We start from the raw sequence: 12,276 nt of genomic DNA, 5'->3' as shown, positions 1-12,276 counted from the left end.
AAGCCATTTCCAACAGGCTGAACCTATAAGGCAAGAAGAGTTCCTGGTAAGACTTAAGACAGAAATCAGGGATTATAAATCTATAGTTTTATTAAGACAAAAACTGACAGTGTAGTATGAAGTTTACATTTAAACAAAGTTTACACAGAAATCTAACACATGCCTAAAAGGATTTTACAATGTAGCTCTAGATGCAAGTCTAGACAATATCAAGAACTGATGGATCTCATGACTCAAGACAGAGCATTTTGGGTATCAGTTACTTCTTAGGATTTCTTAAAAAATTGTGTGTGTGTGTGTGTGTGTGTGTGTGTTTTAAAGTGAACCACTGCCCAATATGGAAGTTTAATCTTCTCCTGAGACCAAGGCTTTTGAAATCACTAAACTCTTAGATCAATTCAGTGAAACTTGTGCTGTCAGTGACTGAAGCCAACAATGGTTTCAGAGTTCAAAACTCAAAAAAGAGAACGGCTCCAAGAGGTTTCCCCACTAAGAGCACGGGCCCTTGTCTTTCCCTACTGTCTTATCTCCTCTACCACCCTCTTCCTCTTCCCTAACACCTCAGCCAGTGGCTTGGATGAACAAGCTGATATTTATAACTTCGTTACTGGAAAAGAAAGGGTCTTCTAATTTTATTAGCACCTCTGAGACAGAATGATCTGCTTGTACTGTATACTCTCCAATAAAAGACTTTCCTCCCTCCTCATCAATTTCCATCTCCAAAATGGCAACTTTGGTAACTTATGAACTGGCTTAGTCCTTTGTGGGAACAGCAATAAGTTTAGGCAGGGAACACCTTGGCTTATAGGTTTCAGACATTCACAGCTTTTAAACAGTCTCTCACAGTCCTTATTTATGGTGCCAATGACTTTTTTTTTTTTTTTTTTTTTTTAAGGTAAAATATTCTGGACATAGAAGCAAATCATTAGTTGTCTGTTCTTTTCCATTGCTTCACCATTTCCCCTATCAGGCCCCAAATGTTAATCAAAGTGATGCTACCCATCTCCCTTTCTCCCCTCCCCATCCCTCCCCCAAATAATACACCAGTAATAGCCAAAGACTACACACATGCTACGCTGTAAAAATGCAGAGTTAACACTATTGGGAAGAAGGCTGTGGGTTGTGGAGATGCTCTTTGAAGATCTACAGTATTTTTTTGCTCTCCCACACACCCAATTCTGCAAGTTTTGTCCTTCATAGAAGGCCCTTTGCTTTTCTCAGCAAAGTGCAGAAAAGGTTGCCTTGAAACACTTATCCCCTTTCCCCTCCACTGGGATGGGTGTGCAAACTATACAGCTTGAAACGGCTTTAAAGCACTTGGGCTGCTGCAGGGCACAGAAACTATACTGGCTCTTCAAAGGACATCTTCTCAAGCCACCTCTATGGTGTCAAGACAAGTAGAACTCCTTCCCTTCCCACTTGAAACCCAGTCAGATGTGACAGGGGCTGGTACTCAGGAGCGTTAATTCTTGTCATCTTTTTTGTCATCATCCTCCGAGGGGTAGGAATGCCACGTCAGCCTTTCCTCATAGAAGGATATGACAACCTGTGGGCACTTGACATTGGCTTCCTTGGCAGGGACCAGGTCAGCCTCATCAGAGTTTTTCCTGCAGAATAAAGCAAAGAGAGACTTTGAGACCAGGTGCTGGTGGTCTATCCTAAGCACTAACCCACGGGATAGTGCTTTAAAAATAGTAATTTTATAAAATTGGCTAGGGAACAACGAAAATGTGGCCCAAGCAGCATTTACTGGCAATTTTATGTTAAGTGACATCCTCAGAGTGACATCCTCTCCTGTTGAAAATTCCCTCTTGGGATTCGTGTATGTCAAAAGTAAGGTCAATGGACTTAACCGATCACATCTGAACATCTGGGCAAGGCCCCCAAAAGCATGACTCTCTAGATTCTCTGAAGGAAGAGAGGCTATCTAGATTCTCTGAAGGAAGAGAGGCTATCTAGATTCTCTGAGGGAAGAGAAGATACCACACTCCTCCAAAAGCCATATCCCAGCTGATAAGAACCCACGGAGAAATCCTGGCTTTGTCATAGGACTTTTTTTTTTTTTTTTTTTTTTGAGATGGAGTCTCACTCTGTTGCCCAGGCTGGAGTACAGTGGCGTGATCTCGGCTCACCACAACCTCTGCCTCCTGGGTTCAAGCGATTTTCCTGCCTCAGCCTCCCCTAGTAGCTAGGATTGTAGGTGCACACCACCACGCCCGGCTAATTTTTATATTTTTAGTAGAGATGGGGTTTTGCCATCTTTACGAAAGATATTGGCCAGGCTCATCTTGAACTCCTGACCTCAGGTGATCCACCTGCCTCAGCCTCCCAAAGTGGGATTACAGGCATGAGCCACCACGCCCGGCCTGTAATAGGATTAAATACCACATCTGGCATTGGCCAGAGCAAATGAAGGTGGACACATTTTTGCATAATCGTAATTACACTGACACTTCCAAATGCTATCCTCACACAACTTCCAGGTGCTTTGAAATGATGTTTCAACATTGGGAGGTAGGAAATGAGGGAGCTGTATTTTTCTAAATTTTAAAATGTTTTCAAAATTTGAAAATCATACACATTATAAGGGAATTAGGAGTAAACTCTGAGGCCGGGAGCAGTAGCTCATGCCTATAATCCCAGCACTTTGGGAGGCCAAGGTGGGCAGGCCCAGGAGTTCGAGACCAGCCTGGTCAACATGGCAAAACCCCGTTGCTACTAAAAATACAAAAATTAGCCAGGCATGGTGGCGTGTGCCTGTAATTCCAGCTACTCGGGAGGCTGAGGCACAAGAATAGCTTGAACCTGGGAGGTGGAGGTTGTAGTGAACATAGATCACCCCACTGCACTCCAGCCTGGGTGACACAGCGAGACTCTGTCTCATTTAAAAAAAAAAAAAACAAAAAAACCCCCAAAAACTATTGTCTTCAGGTTACTAGGCATGTCCTAGACAGAAGCAGTAGCATAAGGCAAGCAGGAGACACCTGATGAGATCTCTGACAAAGCACCACCCCAAATCTCCAAAACCTCAACAACAGGAAACCAGAGCCACACAGTCCCATGGAGCAGAAGAGTAAGCTGATAATCTATGTTTTTGAACAATGGACCCAAGAGAATGGGAGGGAAATGGGAATCTGAAGCATGCTGCCATTTGCTAACAGCTGAACAACAAGCATTGAGTTAAATTCAGTCATTTCACTCCCTAGAAATATTTACTACTTTTGGAAATATACAGAAATCTCTATTCTCCAGTAAAATAACTTTTTAAAATGTACTTGGTCTTATAGTCAAATCCAGTTTTAACCTGTAGACAGCAGTGGGTCGGCCAGGTGCAGTGGTTCACCTGAAGTCAGGAGTTTGAGACCAGCCTGGCCAACACGGTGAAACCCCATCTCTACTAATGATACAAAAATCAGCCAGGCGTAGTAGCGCGTGCCTATAATCCCAGCTACTTGAGAGGCTGAGGCAGGAGAATCGTTGAACTCGGGGGGCGGAGGTTGCAGTGAGCTGAGATCGCTCCACTGCACTCCAGCCTGGGCGAAAGAGCGAGACTCTGTCTCAAAAAAAAAAAAAGATAGTAGTAAGTCAACCAAAGGAGTGCAAATCTTAAGCAATATGGAGATACTACTGTAACTCACACTGGTCACATGCAGAAAAAGTATATTCTAGCTAGACTGAGTAACTCATGGTGTAACTTCTCCCACCCCTTAAGCAGCACCTTAAAAATGAACTTTTCTCCTATAGGTTAACAATAAATCAGCTAAAAGAGGGGCAGCTTCAGTAACCACCTAAGGAATACATAGGAAGAGAATAAGGTAGGTAGTTGTGACTCTGGCTTTCAGTGGTGCTAAAGTTAGGCCCCTCCAGCCATACTGTAAAATATTAGTACAGACACAAGTTTCAGAGTAAGTTCTGGACTGACAAAAGGACAAAGCTCCACAGACATTGTATGTGTGTGTGTGTATTTTAAAGGACAAAGTTTGTAGAATGCTGCCTTCATTGGCAATGGCTTAGAATTATTCCTTCCTAACTTTAAATACAATGATTGCTATCCACTTTGTGGGGAGAATGAGCAAGAAATAGGAAGAATGGCCTTCTTTTGACAGAGTAGGAAAATTACAGAGATTGCTGGGATAACTATCTTCATTAGGCTGTTTCATGGAGTGTTACTATCACTGGTATTTATACTCATAATGGAAAAAAGCAGGCTTGCTCTATGCTTAATAGCAGTTAAGGAGCCTTGCTGACCCCTGCTGGCTGATCCTGTAATTGTAGAATCTGCACAAATTGAAAAGGATCCAACAATTAAGGACAAAGGGAAGAACTACAAAATCTTTCCTAACCCTGAGAATTTAGCAGAGTTTCTGATTCTGGGGCCAGCCTCATCTTTATTAAGGAGGTGGTAGAAAGAGAGGGTGGTCCAATCACATTTCATTTTTTCCCCTTTTATTTACCGTAATGAAATGTAATTCCTTCCCACACTCTTTCCACTCTAGATTGTCTCCCACCTCCTAAAAATATGGGCAAAGACCTAAGATTCCTAAGGGCTCCTACCTGTAACTCATGAGTCCAGGTTGGCAGTCAGGCCGAGGGTCACTATCGAAGGACTATGCCATCTTAATTTCACACTTGGGTGATTGGAATTTCGAAGGTCCAGCTCTTTTCCTCTGGCATGAAACCAATGGGAGAAGAAAAAAAACAACCACACAAAGCCACTGGCCGACTCACCATTTCATCAGGAACATGAGCTCTCCACTGGAGTCTGTAGCTCCAATAATCCGCTCCGGCTCCAAACCTCGAGCAAAGCCTCGTGGCTTTTCTGACTGTAAAAACAAGATTGGTAGAACAATTTTATCTATATGGGACTATTATCTAGACTTGGAACTATTCCTGTGTCTCTGATTAATGTAATCATAAACTCTTCTCTTTTTTTTTTTTGAGACGGAATCTCTGTTGCCCAGGATGGAGTGCAGTGGTGCGATCTCAGCTCACTGCAGCCTCTGCCTCCTGGGTTCAAGTAATTCTCCTGCCTCAGCCTCCTGAGGAGCTGGGACCACAGGCGCATGCCACCACACCCGGCTAATTTTTTGTATTTTTAGTAGAGACGGGGATTCACCATTTAGTCAGGATGGTCTTAATCTCCTGACCTTGTGATTCGCCCGCCTCAGCCTCCCAAGGGGCTGGGATTATAGGTGTGAGCCACTGTGCCCGGCCCAAACACAAACTTTTTTGCCAATATTTCACCAATACCTTGGCTCAAAGTAAGAGAGCTGTTAGAATTCTTTGGAGTGATTATTCATCAATGTCTGAAGCGCATGAGATTTTCCCATATGTGAAAAGGGACATACAGCCCAAGCAAAATCAATGTTTACACCTATCTCTTCACTCTCAAAAAACAACTTACTTTAAGGTACGTACTGATTAAGTCAAAATAGCTACCTCACACCTTTAATGATTAAACATTGAAAACCGTTTTTTACAAGAATGAATTCACTTGCCCTTTTATCTGTCCCCAGCAAGTATCCCATTTACTGCTCCTGTACCATGGATAAAAAGTAAGAGACTGGCTGGGCGCAGTGGCTCAAGCCTGTAATCCCAGCACTTTGGGAGGCCGAGATGGGCGGATCATGAGGTCAGGAGATCGAGACCATCCTGGCGAACACGGTGAAACCCCGTCTCTACTAAAAAGTACAAAAAAACTAGCTGGGCGAGGTGGCGGGCGCCTGTAGTCCCAGCTACTTGGGAGGCTGAGGCAGGAGAATGGCGTAAACCCAGGAGGTGGAGCTTGCAGTGAGCTGAGATCCGGCCACTGCACTCCAGCCTGGGCGACAGAGCGAGACTCCGTCTCAAACAAACAAACAAACAAAAAAGTAAGAGATCATGTGGCTTCATGAGAGTACACTCTCACTTTGTAGGCATTAGCCTACCTAAGATGTCAGAACTAAGAAGAGATGGCTGCTAATATCTGGGAAGAAGCAAAACAAAACTACTTTGACAGTGGTTTGAATTGTGGGCCAGTAAAAATTCTTACTTCTATCCTTACCTCTTCTTTCTTCTTCTTTGGTTTGCTCTCCTCTCCCTTATCTTCAGAATCAGAATCAGCTTTGCGCTTGCCTCCCTCTGATTTATCTGTCTCATGTGCTGTTTTCTGTGACTGCAGAAACTCAGCAATGAGGTCGGGGCAATCCAGGTTTTCTTCTGGCTCCCATGTGTTGTCCTCACTGAAACCAGAGGGCACAGCAAGTCACACTTTCACTCAAAATAAGTATAATCATACTAAGGATAATCGTAAGAGGACAAGAGCTCAGACGTCCATGGAAAAGCTGAAATTTCTTGGGGAATGGGGAGGCTTTTTAGTATAAATAGAAAGCTAAGAAACTGGCTTCCTTCAAAGGCAAATGACTTTTATTTGTCAATTTAAATCGGTCTATAGCCACACACAATATTTCTCAGAAATCACTATGGGCTGGGTACAGTGGCTCACGCCTGTAGTCCCAACACTTTGGGAGGCCCAGGTGGGAGGACTGCTTGAGGCCAGGAGTTAGACAAACCTGGGCAACTAAGTGAGACATGGTGGTGCATGCCTGTGGTACTAGCTACTTAGAAGGCTGAGGTGGGAGGATACCTTGAGCCTGGGAGGTTGAGGCTGCAGTGAGCTATGACTGCACCACTGTACTCCAGCCTGGGTGACAGAGCGAGACCTTGTCTCAAAAGAAAGAACTTTAAAAAAGAAGTCATTCTGCTCTGTATTACAAGCTGTAGGCCATGTTCCTAATTAAACAATAAGCCATGAAGGTGGGGACTGAGTCACACAGTTTCCATCACAGCACTGGAGGTCTCATACATCTCTAGACTCCTGATAAACACCTGGTGGCTACATTTACTTGTGTCAGTGAAACTTACTCTGAGAACCCCTTCCACTTTAGGAGGTACTCCACTTTGCCCTTTACCACTCGACGGTCGAGAACTTTTTCCACCACATATTCCTCTTCCTCCTCTTCTAGCACCTCCTCCACTTTCTTCTTGTTTTGTTTTTTCCCCATAGTGCCCGCCAGCTTTCTGGTGTAAAGGGTGACGCTGCTAAAATGATAAATGAAATAAAAAGGGAATTAGGGAGCACTCTTATTGGTTAGATAATATCTGGATGGTAAGAAAACCAGAGACATGACAGGTGATAATATTATATGCTGCTTACAATAAGTGTGAGGCCTATTCTCACATTCGATACACAATAGTTTTCTGATATGTGCAGTCAGAAAGCTCATAAAACAGCCCCAATTAATCTTACAGCAAAACTTTTTTTTGAGAGACGGAGTCTTGCTTTGTTGCACAGGCTGGAGTGCAGTGGCACAATCTCGGCTCACCGCAACCTCTGCCTTCTGGGTTCAAGTGATTCTCCTGCCTCAGCTTCCCAAGCAGCTGGGACTGCAGGCATGTGCCACCAAGCCCAGCTAATTTTTGTATTTGTTTTTTTTTAGTAGAGACGGGACTTCACTACATGTTGGCCAGGCTGGTCTCGAACTCCTGACCTCAGGTGATCCGCCCGCTTCGGCCTCCCAAAGTGTTGGAATTACAGGTGTGAGCCACTGCGCCTGGCCTTCACAGCAAACTTCTTTATTCTTATGTATCCATTTACAACTTTTATACCCATTCTTTGTCATTTAAAAAGGCTCCCAATACTCCTTTTACCATAAAGCATGGTAGCTAGGGCCACGCGTGCAGGCTCACATCTGCAATCCCAGCATTTTGGAAGGCCGAAGTGGGAGAATTCCTGGAGCCCAGGAGTGTGTGACCAGCCTAGGCAACATAGCAAGACCCCATCTCCACACACACAAAAAATCTGTAAAAGAGCATGGTAGCTAAAATATTGCATTAAACTCACAGAAGGCCGGGCGCAGCGGCTCACACCTGTAATTCTAGCACTTTGGGAGGCGGAGGCGGGCAGATGGCCTGAGGTCAGGGGTTCAAGACCAGCCTGGCCAACATGGCAAGACCCTGTCCCTACTAAAAATACAAAAATTAGCCAGTCATGAGCCAGGATCGCATGACTGTACTCTAGCCTGGGCAACAGAGTGAGACTCCTGACCTCGTGATTCGCCTGCCCTGGCCTTCCAAAGTGCTGGGATTAGAGGCGTGAATGACCCTGCCCGGCCCTTTTTTTTTTTTTCTTTTAAGACGGAGTCTCACGCCAGCCCAGGCTGGAGTGCAATGGCACAATCTTGGCTCACTGCAACCTCCGCCTCCCGGGTTCAAGTGATTCTCCTGCCTCAGCCTCATGAGTAGCTGGGACTACAGGTGTGAGCCACCATGCCCAGCTAATTTTTGTATTTTTAGTAAAGACAGGGTTTCACCACGTTGGTCAGGCTGCCAGGCTGGTCTTGAACTCCTGACTTCGTGATTCGCCCATGATGGCCTCCCAAAGTGCTGGGATTACAGGCATGAGCCACCAAGCCCCGCCCCACCCCACCCCCCTTTTTTTGAGACGGAGTCTCACTCCAGCCAGGCTGGAGTGCAGTGGCACAGTCTTGGCTCACTGCAACCTCTGCCACCCGGGTTCAAGTGATTCTTCTGCCTCAGCCTTCTGAGTAGCTGGGACTACAGGTGTGTGCCACCATGCCCAGCTAGTTTTTGTATTTTTAGTAGAGACAGGGTTTTGCCATGTTGGCCAGGCTGGTCTCAAACTCCTGACTTCAAGTGATCCACCCGTCACAGAATCCCAAAGTGCTGGGATTACAGGCATGAGCCACTGTGCCCAGCTGAGTTCTCTTGTTCTTTATGCACTCTTTTCTGAATTGAACTTACAATTCACAAATTTCTTGTTAACTTATTGTATTTAGTTTATTTAACAACTTTTCTTCTTTTTTGAGACAGTGTCTCTATCACCTAGGTTGGAATGCAGTGAAGTAATTATGGCTCACTGCAGCTTTGACCTCCTGGGCTCAAGTGATCCTCCTACCTCAGTCTCCTGAGTAGCTGGAACCACAGGTGTATGCCACCATGCCTGGCTAACTTTTTAAATTTTCAGTAAAGACAAGCTCTCACTATGTTGCCTAGGCTTGTTTCAAACTTCTAGGCTCAAGTGATCCTCCCGCCTCAGCCTCAAGTACTGGGATTACAGGCATGAGTCATCACACCTGGCCTCCAATTTATTTCTAAAAACTAAGGAAGAGTCCCAAAAATGCCAGAATGACCATGCAATTCTAAACTGGAACCCTGTAATAATCTGGAAAACAAGTGTGGGGAAAACAGAATTGTAGTTATCAAAGATAATAGAATCTGAGTTTACTCCTTTATAAAATACATCATCAAGCTGGGTAACATCTAAGAGTTTTTCCAGTGTTGAAATTTTAGTCCTTCATCTTATAAATCTTACAAATCTATTTAGTCCTTCATCCAAATTTCACTTTTTTGAGGGAGGGGGACAGAGTCTCCCTCTGTTACCCAGGCTGCAGTGTAATGGTGCTATCTCGGCTCACCTACGCCTCTAGGGTTCAAGCGATTCTCATGCCTCAGTCTCCTGAGTAGCTGGGACTACAGGTGCCCACCACCAGGCCCGGTTGATTTTTGTATATTTAGTAGAGATGGGGTTTCAGCATGTTGGCCAGGCTGGTCTCCAACTCCTGACCTCAAATGACCTGCCTGCTTCGGTTTCCCAAAATACTGGATTTTTTTTTTTTTTTTTTTTTTTTTTTTTTTAGGCGGAGTCTCGCTCTGTCGCCCAGGCTAGAGTGCAGTGGCCGGATCTCAGCTCACTGCAAGCTCCGCCTCCCGGGTTTACACCATTCTCCTGCCTCAGCCTCCCGAGTAGCTGGGATTACAGGCGCCTGCCACCTCACCCGGCTAGTTTTTTGTAAAAACGCGCCCGGCCCCAAAATACTGGAATTAACAGGCATGCGCTACTGGACCCAACTCTGACTTCTCACAGACTTAAAGACTTAAAGATTACCAATTTCTGTCAGTAGATGGTGCTATATCAATGAAACAAAATTGATCAACAAAACTGGCCAAAGAATTACTTGGATGGCAGGTAATCCAAGACAAGGAAGAAAGAGTTACTTCTCTGCTTGAGTTTTCTAAATACTGTAAAACTGGCATGTACAGACAGACTGCATGTAGAAAGAGTCCATCTACAAGGCCGGGTGTGGTGGTTCATGCCTGTAATCCCAGCACTTTGGGAGACCAAGGCAGGCAGATCACAAGGTCAGGAGTTCGAGACCAGCCTGGCCAACATGGTGAAACCCCATCTCTACTAAAAACATAAAAATTAGCTGGGTGTGGTGGCGGGCGCCTGTAGTCCCAGCTACTCGGGAGGCTGAAGCAGGGGAATTGCTTGAACCTGGGAGGCGGAGGTTGCAGAGAGCCGAGATCGTGCCACTGTACTCTAGCCTGGGCGACAGAGTGAGACTCTGCCAAAAACAGAAAAAGAAAAAGAAAAAGAGTCCATCTACAGACTACGTGAAATATAATAAGCCTTTCACATGTATCAGGATCATTGTTATGAATCAGCTATATCATCTACAGATGCTTTATAGTCTCAGAAATAAAAGTATATTCCCACATCTGCATCTATGAATAATGCTGACTTAACGTTTGGTAACTAGAAAATTCTAGATACTGTGTGGAATACTAGATATTAAGGAGAATAAGAAATGTTCCCTGCCTTCCTGAAGCTTAATGTCTAATAATAAATAATTTAGATACTTCTTCTACCAAAGGTATTCTGAAATCTTGCAGGGTGGCACAGAATTTTTCTGAGGTCCTTTTAGTGTGGCTGAAGACAACACCCACCCCTTGTCCACATAGTTCTGCACTCTGAACACACATCAGTGTTAAGAGCTCATATACCAGTCTGAACAACATGCAGAAACCCCCACCTCTACTAAAAATACAAAAAAATTAGCCATGTGTGGTGGCACATGCCTGTAATCCCAGCTACTTGGGAGGCTGAAGCAGGAGAACTGCTTGAACCCCGGAGGCAGAGGTGGCGGTGAGCTGAGATGGCACCACTGCACTCCAGCCTGGGAAACAAGAGCAAAACTCTGCCTCAAAAAAATAATAATAAAATTAAAAAAGAGCTCATATAGCTATCTTTTCAACACTCCTCCTCTCCATTTACTCACTGCTACAGACTCTGCTTTCCTTCTCTACGCAACCCCTTGTTGTCTTTTAGAGAAAGTTCTAGATAAGTCTTCCTTTCCTTCTGTTACTAAACAGACTAACCAGTGGATTGCATGTAATCTTTGGCTAATTCTTGGCTAGCTTTATTGTGCCTATGATTTAGGGGCATGTGCTTCTTCCTGGAGGGAGACGCTTTCAGGTTTTCAGAATTCTGATTGCCCAATGACAAGTGTTATTTTATGAGAAAAGAAAAATCTAACTTTCCTCTTGGATAAATGCAGTGTTTTCTTCCAAGAACACATGCTACTCTTTGCTTGCTTCCTTTCACTGTCAGTTGAAGGGGTGGCAAGATTCACTATCAGTCTTTGGTTATAGCACAGGGAAAAGTAAACTGACAATCACCTTTAGGTACAAGGCTACCACAACACCTTTTCTCAACAGACAGAAAGGACGGAGTGAGTCATGGACTGTCTAAAATCAGTAACTGGGCCAGGCGCAGTGGCTCATACCTGTGATCCCAACACTTTGGGAGGCTGAGGTGGGTGGACTGCTTGAGCCCAGGTGTTCAAGACAAGCCTGGGCAACATAGCATGATGCTCTCTCTACAAAAAATTGACAAATTAGGCTGGGCGTTGTGACTCACACCTATAATCCCAGCACTTTGGTAGGCTGAGGCGGGCGGATCACCTGAGGTTGGGAGTTCAACACCAGCCTGGCCAACATGGTGAAACTCCATCTCTACTAAAAATACAAAAATTAGCTGGGCTTGGTGGTGCACAGCTGTAATCCCAGCCACTCAGGGAGCTGCGGCAGGAGAATTGCTTGAACCCGGGAGATGGAGGTTGCAGTGAGCTGAGATCATGCCACTGCACTCCAGCCTGGGGGACAGAGTAAAACTCTATCTCAAAAAAAAAAAAAATTTTTACGAATTAGTCAGGTGTGGTGGTGTGTGCTTATAATCCTAGCTACTTGGGAGGCTGAGGTGGGAGGACTGCTTGAGCCTAGGAGTTTGAGGTTATAATGAACTATGATAGTGCTACCAGACTCCAGCCTGGGTGACAGAGCACAATCCTATCTCCAAACAAAACAAAGCACACCGCCCCCCAGCTAAACGCCCCCCAAATTCAATTATTGTCCTCTAATAGCCGATCTCCCAAG

At 44.9% G+C, this 12,276-nt stretch overlaps 1 protein-coding gene across 4 annotated transcripts in view; it reads right to left on the bottom strand.

Moving 5' to 3' along the window:
• Positions 1-65: 65 nt before the first annotated feature.
• CBX1 (chromobox 1) overlaps positions 66-12,276 on the bottom strand; it is a 181,622-nt gene continuing 169,411 nt past the window's right edge. For all 4 annotated transcript variants that reach the window (XM_050762899.1, XM_050762896.1, XM_050762898.1 and 1 more), the window contains 4 exons: positions 6,904-7,080; positions 6,044-6,221; positions 4,729-4,823; positions 66-1,607 (listed from right to left, as the gene is read on the bottom strand). In XM_050762899.1, coding sequence (XP_050618856.1) covers positions 1,463-1,607; positions 4,729-4,823; positions 6,044-6,221; positions 6,904-7,043 — 558 coding nt within the window. In that variant the 5' untranslated portion in view covers positions 7,044-7,080 and the 3' untranslated portion in view covers positions 66-1,462. The remainder of the gene's footprint in view (positions 1,608-4,728; positions 4,824-6,043; positions 6,222-6,903; positions 7,081-12,276) is intronic.

This window comes from Macaca thibetana, chromosome 16, assembly GCF_024542745.1.
Source record: "Macaca thibetana thibetana isolate TM-01 chromosome 16, ASM2454274v1, whole genome shotgun sequence".
Classification (NCBI taxonomy): Eukaryota; Metazoa; Chordata; class Mammalia; order Primates; family Cercopithecidae; genus Macaca; species Macaca thibetana.
This window is presented reverse-complemented; position numbering and strand designations above follow the sequence as displayed.